Source organism: Ranitomeya variabilis, chromosome 4, assembly GCF_051348905.1.
Source record: "Ranitomeya variabilis isolate aRanVar5 chromosome 4, aRanVar5.hap1, whole genome shotgun sequence".
NCBI lineage: Eukaryota > Metazoa > Chordata > Amphibia > Anura > Dendrobatidae > Ranitomeya > Ranitomeya variabilis.
In genome coordinates, this window is record NC_135235.1 from 396,512,614 (window position 1) to 396,531,511 (window position 18,898).

At 44.1% G+C, this 18,898-nt stretch overlaps 1 protein-coding gene across 1 annotated transcript in view; it reads left to right on the forward strand.

Annotated features, from left to right (window-relative positions):
* LOC143764881 (membrane-spanning 4-domains subfamily A member 4A-like) overlaps positions 1 to 18,898 on the forward strand; it is a 355,803-nt gene that overhangs the window by 111,830 nt on the left and 225,075 nt on the right. Inside the window, exon 2 of the mRNA XM_077250949.1 lies at positions 13,830 to 14,253. Within this exon, the coding sequence (XP_077107064.1) occupies positions 13,843 to 14,253 (411 nt within the window). The 5' untranslated portion in view covers positions 13,830 to 13,842. The remainder of the gene's footprint in view (positions 1 to 13,829; positions 14,254 to 18,898) is intronic.

Genomic DNA, 18,898 nt, shown 5'->3' on the forward strand with positions numbered 1-18,898 from the left:
AGCACTCACACAGTACCAGTTGTGACCACAAGAGGGAGCCCAAAAACAGAATTCACAACAGATAACCCAGATTGGCAAAGAAAGGTGTAAATTTAGTGGAGGCGCTCTGAGAATTATTGTATGAAAATTCAGCTAACGGCAACAACTCCAACCAATCATCCTGGAGATGGCTGACATAGCATCTTAGATATTGTTCCAGCATCTGGTTGGTACGCTCAGTCTGACCATTTGTCTGGGGATGGTAAGCAGAAGAGAGACAGACATTAATATTGAATGCAGAGCAAAACCCCTTCCAGAATCTTGAAGTGAACTGTACTCCATGGTCAGAGATGATCTCATCCGGCACCCCATGCAACCTAAAGACATTCTGTATAACCAAGTTCACTGTATCTTTAGCTGAGGGGAGGCCGGTGCATGGAACAAAATGAGCAGCTTTAGTCAGGCGATCAACTACCACCATGATTGTATTCATGCCCCCCAATGTAGGCAGCTCCACAATAAAGTCCATTGATATAGACCCCCAAGGGCGGGACGGAACAGGTAATGGTTGTAGAAGACCCGTAGGTGCCACATGGGGAGTCTTGTAACGGGCACATACCTCGCAAGAGACAACATAGTCCTTGGTATCATTCAGGCAAGTTGGCCGCCAGAAGAATCAGCTCAGGAACTCTTGTGTCTTCTGTACCCCCCTGTGACCAGCCAACTTGGAGTCATGTACCAACTTGAGGATCTGCAGACGGATGACCTCCGGGATGTAGATACGTCGATCTCTGAACCACATGCCACTCTTAAAGACAAGATGAATATCCACAGGTGGGTTGGCCAGAAATACATCACCTTCATAGGCCTCCCTGCACTCGTTCCACAAGTCCTGATCTTGGATAACTTAGATGAAATTGGCATCAGATAGAATGGTCTTGGACGGGGCTCCAGGTACGGAATCCGCAGCATGGATTCGGGATAAAGCATCAGCCTTCCCATTACGAGAACCTGGACGGTACGAGATAACAAAGTTAAATTGATTTAAAAATAAGTTCCAACGAGCCTGATGAGGAGAAAGACATCTAGCGGATCTAAGGAACTCTAGATTGCGATGGTCAGTTAGCACTATGATCTGTTGTGCAGCTCCTTGCAGATGATGCCTCCATTCTTTGAAAGCCGCAATAATAGTGCAGCGCCCCAGAGTCCTGGTCGTTGCATTGCTGGTGCTCCGCCGCTAAGGGGAGTGTTGGTATGTCTGATGGCACTGAAGGAGTTCACCTGACCAGGTATCACAGACACCAATACACTTCACAGTCTGGCCTCCAGGGGGAGCTAAGGGTGCTATGTATTAGGCCACTCCTCAAAATCTGGTAAAACTGGGGGTTAGATAGGAAGTTAGAGAGAAAGCTGACTGGGTTGGAACCAGGCAACATCCTGTGGCAGAGGGTGTTGCAGGGGAAGATTCAGGGGGGTCCCTGTCAGGGGTGGGATCCTGACAGAGGCCTAGCGAACAGAAAGAACGTTACGGGACCGCGCCTGCACTTCATTGCGGCGGTACCCCAAGAAAGGACAAGAAGCGAGGTTTATTGTGAAGAGTGAGAAACGAGATCAACGCAACAAGGAGAAAACACCAGTAGGAGTCGTGCTGTAAGATCGAGGCAACATCCTACTGAGGCATGTAGCCGGTGGCCGGAAACGCCGAGGAAGTACTGGCTCCAAGCCTTACTTCAAACCAACGGCAGGACAGTCAGTTATAGGCGGGCTGTCTCACCTAAATCACCTAAGCAGACATAGGGGGCAACAGTGGGAGAGGGGCGACTCTAGGGTCCCGGAAGAACTCCAGGCCTACCCATCATACGGGTGCGTCCTAGTCATATCATCTGGGGGACGGAGAAGAACATCAGAATCAGTTGTGAGGGAACATCAGAAACAGACACAACAGTTGTGAGGACTATCCCGTGGTGCTCAGCAGGGAAGGACTACAACACATAAGTGCTAGAAGGAAGGCACAGATTTCCACCTGCAAAGGGAACTCTGGAGGTGCCATCGGACCGGCCGGTCTCAGACAGCCCTGTTAACCGTACTCTGGACTGAGGATCCTGAAGCCTTCAGTAAAGAGGTAAAGAGACTGCAACCCTGTGTCCTCGTTATTCATCGCGACCTGCACCACGCCACATCATTCTCAACTTTCACTGGAAGCCCCTCAGCAGGGTCACGGACCGGGTCTAGCCACCGTGACAATCCCAGAACCGAGACAGAGAGGCCCGGTACCGGGTACCCCTCGGCCCTGCGGCAGTGGGGGCACTCCAATAGCCAGCAATTCCTTGTCTCCCACGTCGTAATTCTTCTCTGCTGAGGTTAGTCTACGGGAAAAGAAAGCACAAGGATGTAGCAGACCCTTCTCTCCAGTTCTTTGGGAGAGAATAGCCCCCAAAGCATTATCAGAAGCGTCCACCTCCACAATGAAAGGAAGTGTTGGATCTGGGTGTATCAACAGCGGTGCTGATGTGAAACAGATCTTCAGCCGATCAAAAGCTTCTTGAGCATGTGATGACCACTTAAAGGGTTTTTCCTTCTTTGTCAAGGAAGTAATGGGACGGACAATATCAGAAAAATTTTGAATGAAGCGTCTGTAGAAATTTGCAAAACCAATAAAACGTTGGACCTCCTTAACATTCTTGGGTACTGGCCGGTCAAGGATAGCCTGAATCTTACCAGATTCCATGTTCAGCCCCTGGGGAGAGATGATATACCCTAAGAACTGTATCTCAGAACGATGGAACTCGCATTTCTCTGGCTTAATATACAGATGGTTCTCTTTCAGACATCTTAAAACAGTTTTGACATGTTCTTCATGTTCCTGTAGAGAGTCAGAAAAGATTAGTATATCGTCCAAATAGACCACTACAAACTGGTCCAACAAATCTCTGAAAATGTCATTAGCAAGGTGTTGAAATGTTGCAGGGGCGTTACAAAGCCCGAAGGGCATCACAAGAGATTCAAAATGTCCATACCGGCATCTGAATGCTGTCTTCCACTCATCCCCTGGACGAATACGCACCAAATTATAAGCCCAACGAAGATCCAGTTTAGAGAACACCTTAGCATGGCGGACTCTTTCCAGTAATTCGGGAATCGGAGGCAAAGGGTAACGGTTTCTTACGGTTACCTTATTGAGTTCTCGATAGTCAACACAGGGTCTCAGAGTCCCGTCCTTCTTCTTTACAAAAAAGATAGGTGTCCCTGCTAGTGAGGAAGAAGGACGTATGAAGCCTTTGGCCAGATTTTCATCAATATATTCTTTTAAGGCTTGAAGCTCAGGTGCCGCCAAAGGGTATACGTTACCAAAAGGAATGGCTGCCCCAGGCAGCAGCTCAATGGTACAGTTATAATGCCTGTGTGGAGGAAGCTGATCTGCATTCTTCTTGTCACAGAAGTCAGAGAACTCTTTATAAGCTGGAGGTAAAGAAAATACCTGTACATGTGGTTCCGTAGCCGTGGACTCAGGGACAGCTTCTGTTAACGCTGAGTTGCTCCTTGTTGGGAAGATAATCTCCTTGGTCTCCCAGTTGATAATTGGGTTTTGAGAACGCAACCAAGGAATGCCTAAAATCACAGGAAAATGAGGAGAAGAGATTAGCAAGAAAGAAAGTTGCTCCTGATGATTAGGCTCCAACAAAATTTCAAGGGGTATGGTCTCCTGATCCACAGGCCCAGAGATTAAAGGTGACCCATCCACTGTTTCCATGGTAATCGGAGAGGCTCTTTGCTGAATTTTAATACCATGTTCCTTGGCAAAAGCGATATCCATGAAATTGCCACCTGCACCAGAATCAATCATAGCTGAACCGGAAATCCACTGTCCTGAACACAGGATCTTAATAGGGAGAGAACAGTGAGAGTTCTTTTCCTTCAGCTCCTTGGGGGGTGAAGTCATAGAAAGTGAATGGAATACAGCGCTTAAAGGCAGGCTACATTCAGAGATGTCAGATTCATCATCACAGTTGTTATACTCCCCTATTGCTGCTAGCACCTTGTTAGGCCGTCTAGGACACTTAGGACAATTGATCAAGAAGTGGTCAGACTGGCTACAGTAGAAACATAGACTTTCACGAAGGCGACGCTCCAGGCGCTCATTGATCTCACGCCTCTGAACAGAATCAATTTGCATGGGCACCTCCTCCACCTCCCGAGAGGTTTTACCTGCAGGAAGGGAAAAGTTAAAAACAAGGTTATATGCAGCAAATTTCTCTTGCCTATGCTCCGTAAGGCAAATATCTATGCGCACACAATGCTGTATAAATGTCTCTAGCTCTTCTCGTGACTCAGAGTGGGCTAGTTCATCTTTTACAATGCTAGACAGACCCCTTTTAAAAATAGGCAATTGTGCATAACTGTCCCAATTGGTATCTACCGCCAATCTCCTGAATTCATTGGCATACTCAATAACAGAACGTTTAGCCTGGCGTAAAGACAACAAAGCAGATTCAGCGGTTGCACGGCGATTAGGGTCATCAATAGTGTTGAGCGATACCTTCCGATACTCAAAGGTATCGGTATCGGATGGTATCGGCCGATATCCAAAAAATATCGGATATCGCCGATACCGATACCCGATACCAATGCAAGTCAATGGGACACAAGTATCGGAAGGTATCCTGGATGGTTCCCATGGTCTGAAGGAGAGGAAACTCTCCTTCATGCCCTGGGATCCATATTCATGTAAAAAATAAAGAATTAAAATGAAAAATATGGATATACTCACCCCTCCGGCGGCCCCTGGACTTTACCGATGTAACCGGCAGCCTCCGTTCCTAAGAATGCAGTGAGTTTAGGACCTGCGATGATGTCGCGGCTTGTGATTGGTCACGTGAGCGGTCACATGAGCTGTCACGCGACCAATCACAAGCCGCGACATCATCGAAGGTCCTTCACTCCTCATTCTTAGGAACGGAGGCTGCCGCTTACATCGCTAAGGTCCAGGGGCCGCCGGAGGGGTGAGTATATCCATATTTTTTATTTTAATTCTTTATTTTTTACATGAATATGGATCCCAGGGCCTGAAGGAGAGTCTCCTCTCCTCCAGACCCTGGGAACCATACACTGGGAACTTCCGATTCCGATTTCCGATATCACAAAAATATCGGAACTCGGTATCGGAATTCCGATACAGAAAATATCGGCCAATACCCGATACTTGTGGTATGCTCAACACTAGTCATCAAACATTAATGCCATAGCGGCCAAGAAATCATCCAAGTCATTTAACCTTGGGTCACGAGACTCAATCTTCGGATTCGCCCAGGCGAGCGCTTGTGAGGTCAGTAGCATTATTACACACAATATTTAGGATCTATCAGTAGGAAAACGGTCAGCATGCACATCAAAATATAGCATACATTGATTCACAAAGCCACAAAATTTGTCATAATTACCATTAAAACTGAATGGGGGCAACTTAGGTGGGCTAGCTGGTGGCGGTTGCCCAGAGGGTAAAGTCACTTGTGCAGCTATTTGCATGCTTATGTCCTGAAAAGCCAGTCCATACTGGGACTCTATGCCAGCAAGTTTGTTTTCCTGGGCTGCCATGCGGTTGCTCAAGTCCTGCAAAGTTGGTCCAAACACCTGTTGATTGTGTTCAAAGCTTCCAAACTTCTTTTGCAGACCTTCCACATCTTTCTGCAGTGATGTAATTATGGAAAACACCTGCTCTAATCTGCTTTCTGCACATTGTTCCAGCAGTCTCCTTTTTTCTTTTAGGCTAGATTATCCTGTAATAATTATAGGGGATAAATCAGGAGACTCTTTGCGTGGAACAAGACAACTACAGGACACAGTTTTATAAGTGGTAAAGTCTATATTATCACACGGTGATTCAAAGAAGTGCAGAGAGAAACTCAAGTCCACAACAGTTGGTGCAAATAATAAACGCAGCTTAGCAGTCTATAGGAAATTTCAGAGAAACGAGCGATCAAACAGAAAGTCTATGAAGTACAGTTATACTTGAGGATACTTGACACGAATAAATCCTTGTCTTAGTCCAGACACAGATAGATATGCTTATAAGGCAGTTCAAATCATATCTTAGCTCAACCAGGGAGGCCTGGTTAATAGTCTCAGGTTATTGCAGCAGCAGCAGCAGCTTACATGTCCAGCAAATGCAAATGAAGTAAAGACGAGCAGCAGATGAAGGAGGATTACTGGAGACTTGTATATGCAGCAGGAACTCAGAGCAGAGTAGCAGGATCACCACACAGGTTCACGGGAGCAGGTGTATAGCCAGGGAGTAATCAGAGGTCAGGAGCTGGTTGCAAGGCAGAATAATCTAGCACAGACTGAAGGCTGGGGTAGAGTTTTATAGCAGGAAGACAAGTGCACATGAGACCTAAGACGCCATGTTGGAAAAGGGCAGTGATGCACAAAAGGTAAAAAATGTTCAGAGTCCTGACACATATCTCCAAGTTCAAGGTTGGCAGCACCAAGGCGGCTGGCATTGGAGGCTGGGGGAGAGGGATTACCGAGGGCGTATGGTAGCAGCCAAACTGTGAGGAAAGTGTAGGAGGCGAGGAAGAAGTGGAGGATGAACTGGCGCTGGGCATGGAAGACTCATCAGATGAGGGAGACCTTGATCAAATTTCTGTTGTGCGAGGTTGGGAGGAGAGGGCAGACGAAGGAAGCATGATTCTCACCTCGCCACCACCAAGAAAATAGGGACTTGGTCCTCCTGGATGCGCAAGATACATGAGTGCCTTCTTGCTGCACTACCTGCAACATGACCCTCGGATTGTCAGAATACGAAGTAATGCCGACTACTGGGTTGCCACACTCTTAGATCCCTGGTACAAAACCAAATTTGGCAAAATAATTTCTGCCATAGAAAGGGATTCACGCATGCAGGAGTATCAGCAGAGACTGTTACAGAATCTAACATCGGCTTTTCTACAAAACACCAGTGGTGCACGTAGTCAATCTCTGAGTTCTAACGTGCCAACCATGGTACTATCGAGTCATTACTCTAACCGTAACAGTAACATCATATCTGGTGGTAACAGCAATTTTTTCCAATCGTTTCAAGATTTTTTTAGACCATCCTTTGCAAGGCCACAGGAGACAAGAAGTCTGACGCACAGCCAATGCCTAGAGAGGATGGTACAAGAGTATCTCCAAGTTAACATCGATGCCATGGCTGTGGAACTGGACCCTTGCTCTTTTTGGGCTTCCAATCTTGAAAAATGGCCTGAACTCGCCACTCACGCTTTGGAGATCTTGTCATGCCCCGCAGCCAGCGTTCTCTCTGAACGTGTGTTCAGCGCTGCTGGTGGTGTGCTGATAGATAAGCGGACGCGGCTGTCCAGTGACAATGTAGACAGACTAACGTTCATCAAGATGAATGAATCCTGGAACCGCAAGGACTTTTCTACCCCTGTGTCATCTTGGGGAGACTAAAAGCTTGATGATTTTTGAAAATCACCTCACCAACCGTTTTAAAAAACTCTGGCGAAATTGATGCCACTTAAGTGGTGTCAGTGGCTGAATTTTTTGAAAAAATGAAGACTCTTTTATTTAGTCCCCTTGCTGAGTTTTACATGACGTTGCCATCGTCAATTCCAGCTGGGCGGGGTCATCTGCAGAGTTGTTTACTCATACTATGGCCTGGGATTCAGAGGTCTGCTCCAAAGCTTCAGTGTCTGCTAGCCAGCAGAGTAGCCCAGCCACCCACCGCCTGTTTATCTAAGTACTATTTTTAACGGCATCTGGCCCAGGAAATCCTTTTGGGCCTAGTAGAATTTGATGCTACTTAGCAGCGTACCCCACCCATGAAGCAAGCTACACTGCCTGTTTACCTAAGTACTATTTTTTAACGGCATCTGGCCCAGGAAATCCTTTTGGGCCTAGCAGAATTTGGTGCTACTCAGCAGCATACCCCACCCATAAAGCAAGCTACACCGCCTGTTTACCTAAGTACTATTTTGTAACGGCATCTAGCCCTGGAAATCCTTTTGGGCCTTGTAGAATTTAGTGCTACTCAGCAGCGTACCCCACCCATGAAGCAAGCTACACCGCCTGTTTACCTAAGTACTATTTTTAACGGCATCTGGCCCAGGAAATCCTTTTGGGCCTAGTAGAATTTAGTGCTACTCAGCAGCGTACCCCACCCATGTAGCAAGCTACACCGCCTGTTTACCTAAGTTCTACTTTTTAACGGCATCTAGCCCAGGAAATCCTTTTGGGCCTAGTAGAATTTAGTGCTACTCAGCAGTGTACCCCACCCATGAAGCAAGCTGCACCACCTGTTTACCTAACTACTATTTTGTAACGGCATCTGGCCCAGGAAATCCTTTTGGGCCTAGTAGCAATTTCTGCTACTCAGCAGAGTACCCCACCCATGAAGCAAGCTACACCACCTTCTTTCTTTCTCAATCTAACCCCTCGGCTCTGGGGTGTCCACCCTTCCTATGAGCTCTCTCCTTCTCACAGGTGGACTACTGCGTGTTTTCACACTGTGGCGAATCTTTTGGGCCCAGGCATAAGAAGTCTTCGAGGTAATGGATAATATGTGCCGCCTTACAAACGTCCATGACGACACATTCGAGGAACCAACTAAATGCCTCAAATAGTGAGCAGGATATGGAGCACCCCATGGGCAAACAGTGATCTATGTTGCATGCTCCTTCACAGAAGCAGCCCAATGGGAGGACACTATTCGGAGGCACAGGTAGAAACCGGAATGCCCCCTCAATGTCTGTTTTGGCCATTAGGGTGCCCCTTACCAACTTCTTGACCCGCCTGATTGCCTCGTCAAAGGAGGTACAGTACATAGTACTGTACTTGGTTCTGCATCGATGTTGTCGTTTACTATCCTGCCCCTTTGATATGACAAATGGTGGATTAGTCTGAATGTATTGGGTTCATTTTTTGGCACAACTCCCAAAGGGGGTACCACTACGTCTTCTAAGGAAAGTGTTCTGAATGGACCCGCCGCCATTCTACCTAAAGATATTTCTTTTTTTATTTTTTTTGTCAAGACGTCTGGGTGTTGGTAGAGTGAGTTTAGATTTTTACTCCAGCCTTTCTTGATTTTAGAAGGGCATGACATGCCTATATCTGTATCTCCTCCTCCTTTTACTCCTCCACCTCTTTTCTTTTCGCATGACTATATGTAGTTGTGACTTTTCCATGTGCTTGTTGTGTCTTCTGAGCAGTTTGTCAGCTTTTGGACACCTTTTAAGGTGTTTTCTATGTGTTTTCCATGTGTTTGTATGTGTTTGTGTTTGCCTGCCATTGGCTTCAATGGGGTTCGACGGTGTTCGTAGAACGTTCGACGAACAGTTCGTCGAACATGTCCCTGTTCGACGAACCGAACCGAACCCGAACACTAGGGAGGTGGCTCATCTCTAATCCTAAGTGGACAGTTTTATTTCACAGAAGTTTGATTTATTTGGAGTTATATTCTGTTGTTTAAGTGTTCCCTTTATTTTTTGAGCAGTGTATATACAGTACTGTACATATATATATATACAGTGCAGACCAAAAGTTTGGACACACCTTCTCATTTAAAGATTTTTCTGTATTTTCATGACTTTGAAAATTGTAAATTCACACTGAAGGAATCAAAACTATGAATTAACACATGTGAAATTATATACTTAACAAAAAAGTGTGAAAAATCTGAAATTATGTCTTATGTTCTAGGTTCTTCAAAGTAGCCGCCTTTTGCTTTGATGACTGCTTTGCACACTCTTGGCATTCTCTTGATGAGCTTCAAGAGGTAGTCACCGGAAATGGTCTTCCAACAATCTTGAAGGAGTTCCCAGAGATGCTTAGCACTTCCTTTTGCCTTCACTCTGCGGTCCAGCTCACCCCAAATCATCTCGATTGGGTTCAAGTCTGGTGACTGTGGAAGCCAGGTCATCTGGCGTAGAACCTCATCACTCTTCTTCTTGGTCAAATGGTCCTTACACAGCCTGGAGGTGTGTTTGGGGTCATTGTCCTGTTGGAAAATAAATGATGGTCGAACTAAACGCAAACCGGATGGAATAGAATGCCGCTGCAAGATGCTGTGGTAGCCATGCTGGTTCAGTATGCCTTCAATTTTGAATAAATCCCCAACAGTGTCACCAGCAAAGCACCCGCACACCATCATACCTCCTCCTCCATGCTTCACGGTGGGAATCAGGCATGTAGAGTCCATCCATTCACCTTTTCTGCGTCGCACAAAGACACGGTGGTTGGAACCAAAGATCTCAAACTTGGACTCATCAGACCAAAGCACAGATTTCCACTGGTCTAATGTCCATTCCTTGTGTTCTTTAGCCCAAACAAGTCTCTTCTGCTTGTTGCCTGTAATTAGCAGTGGTTTCCTAGCAGCTATTTTACCATGAAGGCCTGCTACACAAAGTCTCCTCTTAACAGTTGTTGTAGAGATGTGTCTGCTGCTAGAACTCTGTGTGGCATTGACCTGGTCTCTAATCTGAGCTGCTGTTAACCTGCGATTTCTGAGGCTGGTGACTCGGATAAACTTATTCTCAGAAGCAGAGGTGACTCTTGGTCTTCCTTTCCTGGGGCGGTCCTCATGTGAGCCAGTTTTTTTGTAGCGCTTGATGGTTTTTGCAACGCACTTGGGGACACTTTCAAAGTTCCCATTTTTTCGGACTGACTGACCTTCATTTCTTAAAGTAATGATGGCCACTCATTTTTCTTTACTTAGCTGCTTTTTTCTTGCCATAATACAAATTCTAACAGTCTATTCAGTAGGACTATCAGCTGTGTATCCACCAGACTTCTGCTCAACACAACTGATGGTCCCAACCCCATTTACAAGGCAAGAAATGCCACTTATTAAACCTGACAGGGCACACCTGTGAAGTGAAAACCATTTCCGGTGACTACCTCTTGAAGCTCATCAAGAGAATGCCAAGAGTGTACAAAGCAGACATCAGAGCAAAAGGTGGCTACTTTGAAGAACCTAGAATATAAGACATATTTTCAGTTGTTTCACACTTTTTTGTTAAGTATATAATTCTACATGTGTTAAAACATAGTTTTGATGCCTTCAGTGTGAATTTACAATTTTCATTGTCATGAAATTACAGAAAAATCTTTAAATGAGGTGTGTCCAAACTTTTGGTCTGTACTGTATATATATATATATATATATATATATATATATATATATATACAGAGAGAGAGAGAGAGAGAGAGAGGCAATGCCCAATAAGTAATGGAAAAGCTTCAGGTGAAAGGATATTAGTAAGAAAAGAAAAAAGTGTGAATGCTCCTAAGGTGCGAAATGCACTTATTAACATGGAGAAGTTAAAAAAAATTAAACCTAGGATAAATAGTGAGAGTGACAAGACTTAGTGCAGTCAATAAGACTCCTTAAATATAAATACAGCAGGAATGGTAATGATACACGCCATCCAAAAATCAGATGGAAGGATAATGCAAAGTCAACTGGGCATCAGGCAATAATACATCTAGGGCCACAGCAGCACATTGGAGAGAGGTAGTTATGTAACATGGGTGGAGGGAGGTTCCAGTGAGGCACACACCCTGATGCGCATTTTGGACTGTGTCCTTCATCAGGAAGATTTTTGGTTTTCGCTTCCAAAGATCACAGTAAGGCTTGACTCAAATTTATCCTGCACTCTGCACTGAATGCTTACACCTGGGTTTCCATGTTAATCTCTGAAATAAGTGATTCATACAAAACCCCTAATGGTAGATTGCTTATAATGAGGCAGATAGAGGCACTGTGGATGCCATAGGACCTTGGATCTGTTGGTGTCCGTCTTTTTAGACAATTAAAAACGCGTGGTTGACCCCAGTTTTGTGCACTTCTGAAAAAGGACAACGCTAAACAGAGGCTACACAGAGTCCAGAATGAGTCTGCTGCCACATTATAGTGAATGGATCCCTAGGGGGTTTCATCTGTCACATCACTTGGACAATTAGATGGAAACCCCAAATGGGGTCACTTATGGGGGGGTCCTGCTGTTCTGGCACTTCAGGGGTTCTGCCAATTTGACATGGCACCATCAAACCATTGCAGCAAAATCTGCAGTGTAATATGGCATTCCTTCCCTTCTAAGCTTTGCCCTGTGCCTCAAATGTAGTTTTCAACCACATATGGGGTATAAATGAACTCAAGAGAAATTGCACAACATATTTGTGGGGTCGATTTTCTCCTGTTACCCTTGTGAAAATTCCAAATTATAGGCTAAAAATATAGGCATTTTTGTGGGAAAAATGTGATCTTTTTTTCACGACTCAACTTTATAAACTTGTGTGAAGCACCTGGGGCTTCAAGGTGCTCACCAAACATCTAGATAAGTTCCTTGAGGGGTTTAGTTTCCAAAATGGTGTCACTTTTTGGAGAGTTTCAACTGTTTAGGTGCATCAGAGGCTCTCCAAACATGACCTGGTGTCCTCCAATTATGCCATCAAATTTTACAGTCAAAAAGTCAAATTGCTCTCCTTCACTTCCAAGATCTGCCATGCACCCAAACAGTGGTTTCTCCCCCATATATGGGGAACCGGCATGCTCAGGAGAAATTGCACAACAAATTGTATGGTACATTTTCTACTGTTTCTGCAGTGTATAGAATGGTGTAATGTTTGGATATTTTCTGTCATATAGGCCCCTCAAAGTCACTTTAAATGTGATGTGGTCGCTAAAAAAAAATTGTTTTGTAAATTTGGTTGTAAAAATGAGAAATTGCTGGTCAACTTTTAACCCTTATAACTTCTTAACAAAAAAAATTATGTTTCAAAAATTGTGCTGATGTATAGTAGACATGTGGGAAATATTATTTATTAACTATTTTCTGTGGCATGACTCTCTGATTTAAGGGCATAAAAATTAAAAGCTGGAAAATTGCAAAATTTTCAACATTTTTGCAAAATTTCCATTTTTTCATATCGAAGAAATTTTACCATTATCGTGAAGTACAATATACAACAACAAAAAAAAAACAATCTCAGAATTAGCGAGATCCATTGAAGCGTTCCAGAGTTATTACTGTTATTGGCCTGGTCATTAGAGATGGGCGAACCCGAAGAGTAAAGTTTGGCTTCCATACCCGAACACCTCCTGTTCGGGTATGGACACCGAACACGGACTTCACTAGGTATTAATAATGGTGATGTTTAATTTAATACAGTATTCTACCCAGCACCCTGTTCTGAAAAAAATATACAATACTCCCTTCTCCTCCTTATTCCGCCGCTACTTCAGTCTCTACAGTAAGCTCTCTGAATCTCGCCGTAACGAGATTTGCTGAGACGTCAGATGCCAAGGAAGAATGATGGGAGAGGAAAACATCAGGTGAAGCTCCCTCCTTCATCATTGCTGTCAACTGAAGCGGCATCTAGGCTGCCGATACAGTTGAAGTTGTGATGATGAGTGGTGACCCTGTGCCAGGCTCATGGGCCCCATAGCAGCAGTGCAGGAAGATCGTGTCTCCCTGCTCTGCCAGAGAGCTTAACTGTATCAGTGAGCTGTGCACGCTGATACAATAAAAAGCAGCATAGCACCAGGTGGGCCCCCAGAGTATGGGGCCCGGGGCTGCTGCATCCTCTGCCCCCCTGGTAGCTATGCTACTGCCTCCTCCTCCACTGATGCATCATGTAGGCAAGCCTTGTGCTTCATCAGAGACCTCTTGAGAAGCTTTCCTCCTGTATTAACCAATACAAGCAGATTGTCATCCTTAGTGAGTGGGGTCATTTCAGAAGCTGTGCAGCAGGGCAGCTTAGCGGGAAAGATGAGTAACACTGACATAAGTTTAACATTATAAATAACATGTGTTGTTTGAAGCTTACAGTGTTTCATTCTGCTTTTTCCATAGTGATTTCCCGGTAATGTCCTCTACATTAGATGACGACAGTCCTCCATCATATGAAGAAATCACCGCTCCACAAGTATGGAGTATAACTCAGGGCCCATCTTATAGTCAAGAATGGAATTACAACTCCTTACCACCAACTAATATCAATAGCAATATACCATCTCTGAATGCTCCTCTACCTGCATCTCGGAATAATGTCATAGCTACTGTTGACGATGGGAGCATCGAGACACCCAGACCAATCTATAGTAACCCTTCAGCTTTTCATACAACAACAGAAACACCAGAATCTACCTATGACAACATCTCCACACCACCAAGGAGGGCTGATGGCAATAACTTTCCGAATTTAGAGAACAACGTAACCCAAAGGACATCTGTCATTGCAAAAAGATTTCAGAAAGGAAGACCAAAACTGCTTGGGGTGAGTGAAGAATAAAATTGGAAGTAGTCATACAAGTAGAAAATCATAAAATTTAGCATATAAGATGAAATCCAAGAAATCTATAAAGTGATTATAATTTTAAGTAACTTTTCAAATAAGATGCTGTGTGTACATAGGAAAAAAACATTATTTCAGGTCAATCTATGACTCGTATACTATATTTTTTACCAGTTTTCCCCTTCGCATCCTTTTTCTCTAATTTGCATTTGACTCCAGCTAGTGGTTGTAAACCAGCTGCTATGATATCTTCCATATACTAAACCCAAAATATGGAATTCCTGCAGTTTTTCCCATTACTAGCACACAGATAGAAGTGGAAAAGGCAATGGAGGAAATTAAACAGCAATACTGACCTTGAAGCTTTGAACCCAGAAGTTGGATAAGCTGACTGCAGTATGCACCATTTGCATGAAGAATTGGATCATTACTGCTTAATCAAGGAGATTTGTCTGATAAGATATATTTCAAAATTCCTTATATTTACTTGAACTATTGAGTTATGCACAGTGTCTTGAAAAAGTTTTCATGCCACTTGAATTTTTCCACATTTTTTCACATTACACCCACAAATTTAAATGTATTTTATTGAGATTTTATGTGATATACCCACACAAAGTATTTGTGATGTAAAAAGGAAATGAAACATGATTTTCTAATTATTTTAAACTTATAAATCTGAAAATTGTGATGTGCATTTGTATTTAAGTCCCCCGAGTCAATACTTTGTAGGACAACATTTGGCTGCAATTACTGCTGCAAGTCTTTTGGAGTGTGTCTCTACCAGATTTGCACGTCTAGAGGCTGAAACCTTTCTTCTTTGCAAGCTTCTTTGCACATTCTTCTTTGCAAACTAGCTGTATCTCAGTGAGATTGGATGAAGACCGTCTGTGAACAACAATATTCAAATCTTGCCACAGATTCTGAATGGGATTTAGATCTTGACTTTGGACCACTCAAGGACATGAATATGCTTTGATTTAAACCATTCCATCATAGGCCTGGCAGAATTTTTAAGGTTGTTGTCCTGCTGGAAGGTGAATCTAGTCTCATTTTTTTGCAGCCTCTAATAGGTTTTCCTCCAGTACTGCCCTGTATTTATCTCTATCTTCCCATCGACTCTGAGTAGTTTCCCTGTACTTGCCGAAGAAAAGAATTGCCACAGTATGATGCTGCCTCCACCATGTTTGATGTCGGGGATGAGGTTTTCAGAGTGATGCGCAGTGTTAATTTTCCACCACACATAGATCTTTTGGGGCTTAATGCAAAACTCTACTTTGCTTTCATCCAACCAGAGCACCTTTTTCCACATGTTGGCTGTATACCTTACATGAGTTTTTGCAACGTGCAAATGTGAGTAGTTATAACTAGTGTTGAGCATTCTGATACTGCAAATATCAGGTATCGGCCAATATTCGCTGTATAGGAGTTCCGATACTGAGTTCCGATACTTTTACAATATCGAATACCAGAATCGGAAGTTCCCATAGTGCAATGATGCACTATAATGGACTGTGAGCGGTGCATGGGTGGAGACTGCATGTCTGTGTGTGTGGGCGGGGTCTGTGCATGACCGTGGGGGGTCTGTACGGGCCTGCCGGGGTCTGTGTGGGCCTGACAGGGGTCTGTGCGGGCCTGCTGGGGGTCTGTGCAGGACTGCCAGTGGTCTGTGTGGGCCTGCTGGGGGTCTGTGTGGGCTGCCGGGGGTCTGTGCGGGCCTCTCGGGGGTCTGTGCGGGCTGTTTTGGGTCTGTCTGGGCCTGCTGGGGGTCTGTACAGGCCTCTCTGGGGTCTGTGCGGGCCTGCCGGGGGTCTGTACGGCTTCAAACTTCAAACAAGAGCAGGATTTATTAACAGATGCATAATTCTTACAAACCAAAAAGTATTGTTGCTCAGTTAAATTTTTATAAATTTTAAACATAAAAGTGTGGGTCAATTATTATTCAACCCCTAGGTTTAATATTTTGTGGAATAACCTTTGTTTGCAATTACAGCAATTACAATAATCGTCTTTTATAAGACCTGTTCAGGCCGGCACAGGTCTCTGGAGTTATCTTGGCCCACTCCTCCATGCAGATCTTCTCCAAGTTATCTAGGTTCTTTGGGTGTCTCATGTGGACTTTAATCTTGAGCTCCTTCCACAAGTTTTCAATTGGGTTAAGGTCAGGAGACTGACTAGGCCACTGCAACACCTTGATTTTTTGCCTCTTGAACCAGGCCTTGGTTTTCTTGGCTGTGTGCTTTGGGTCGTTGTCTTGTTGGAAGATGAAATGACGACCCATCTTAAGATCCTTGATGGAGGAGCGGAGGTTCTTGGCCAAAATCTCCAGGTAGGCCATGCTATCCATCTTCCCATGGATGCGGACCATATGGCCAGGCCCCTTGGCTGAGAAACAGCCCCACAGCATGATGCTGCCACCACCATGCTTGACTGTAGGGATGGTATTCTTGGGGTCATATGCAGTGCCATCCAGTCTCCAAACCTCACGTGTGTGGTTGGCACCAAAGATCTCGATCTTGGTCTCATCAGACCAGAGAACCTTGAACCAGTCAGTCTCAGAGTCCTCCAAGTGATCATGAGCAAACTGTAGACGAGCCTTGACATGACGCTTTGAAAGTAAAGGTACCTTACGGGCTCGTCTGGAACGGAGACCATTGCGGTGGAGTACGTTACGTATGGTATTGACTGAAACCAATGTCCCCACTGCCATGAGATCTTCCCGGAGCTCCTTCCTTGTTGTCCTTGGGTTAGCCTTGACTCTTCGGACAAGTCTGGCCTTGGCACGGGAGGAAACTTTCAAAGGCTGTCCAGGCCGTGGAAGGCTAACAGTAGTTCCATAAGCCTTCCACTTCCGGATGATGCTCCCAACAGTGGAGACAGGTAGACCCAGCTCCTTGGAAAGGGTTTTGTACCCCTTGCCAGCCTTGTGACCCTCCACGATCTTGTCTCTGATGGCCTTGGAATGCTCCTTTGTCTTTCCCATGTTGACCATTATGAGTGCTGTTCACAAGTTTGGGGAGGGTCTTAAATAGTCAGAAAAGGCTGGAAAAAGAGATAATTAATCCAAACATGTGAAGCTCATTGTTCTTTGTGCCTGAACTACTTCTTAATACTTTAGGGGAACCAAACAGAATTCTGGTGGGTTGAGGGGTTGAATAATAAATGACCCTCTGAAAAAACTTTTCACAATTTAAAAAAAAATAAACAAAGAAATAACATTCTTTTTTGCTGCAGTGCATTTCACACTTCCAGGCTGATCTACAGTCCAAATGTCACAATGCCAAGTTAATTCCAAATGTGTAAACCTGCTAAATCTGCAGGGGGTTGAATATTACTTGTAGGCACTGTACATACATACATACATACATACATACTACATACATACATACAACATACATACATAAAACATACTACATACATACTACATACTACATTCATACAACATACTACATACATACTACATACATACAACAAACTACATGCATACTACATGCATACTACATACATATAACATACATATTACATATATAGATACATACTACATACATACAACATACATACTACATACATACTACATACATACATACTACATACATACATACAACATACATACATACAACATAATACATACATACTACATACATACTACATACATACAACATACTACATACATACTACATACATACTATATACATACAACATACATGCAACATACATACTACATACATACAACATACATACTACATACATACAACATACATACAACATGCTACATACATACTACATTCATACTACATACATACAACATACATACTACATAAAAAATACTACATACATACAACATACTACATACATACATACTACATACATACAACATACATACTACATACATACAACATACATACTACATACATACAGTACATACCGTTCCTCTGTATGTGTTTTCCGTCCGGCGGAAACATCTTTTTTGATGGATCCGGCAAAAAACGGATGCAACGTGTGGCCGTCAGGCGCAATCCGGCGCTAATACAACTCTATGAGAAAAAAACGGATCCGGCGGAAAACAACGGATCCTGTTATGGACCTGGTGGTTAGGAGCACCTGGAATGACCTGATAGTCAAAACTGCAAAACAGAGCGAGCTCTGGGAAGTGGGAGTTCTGCTGACCGCAACCCCTAATCCTATTATCACACACACTAGAATCAGCCGTGGATCGTGCCTGACTCTGCCTAGACAAATCTTCACAGCCTGAGAGGTAACTACCCCTAAAGAGAAATATAGCCTCACCTTGCCCCAGAGAAATTCCCCAAAGGAAAAGGGCAGCCCCCCACATATATTGACTGTGAGTTAAGAGGAAGGCACAAACACAGGTATGAGACAGGTTTCAGCAAAGGAGGCCAGACTTACTAAATAGACAGAAGATAGATAAAGGGATCTTTGCGGTCAGCACAAAAAACTACAAAAAGCCACGCAGAGTGAGCAAAAAAACCCCGCACCGACTCACGGTGCGGTAGGTGCCACTCTGCAACCCAGAGCTTCCAGCTAGCGAGACTATATCATAATAACCAGCTGGACAGAAACTTAGCAGGTACTCAAAAATATATTCAGCACACAAATGAACAAATGA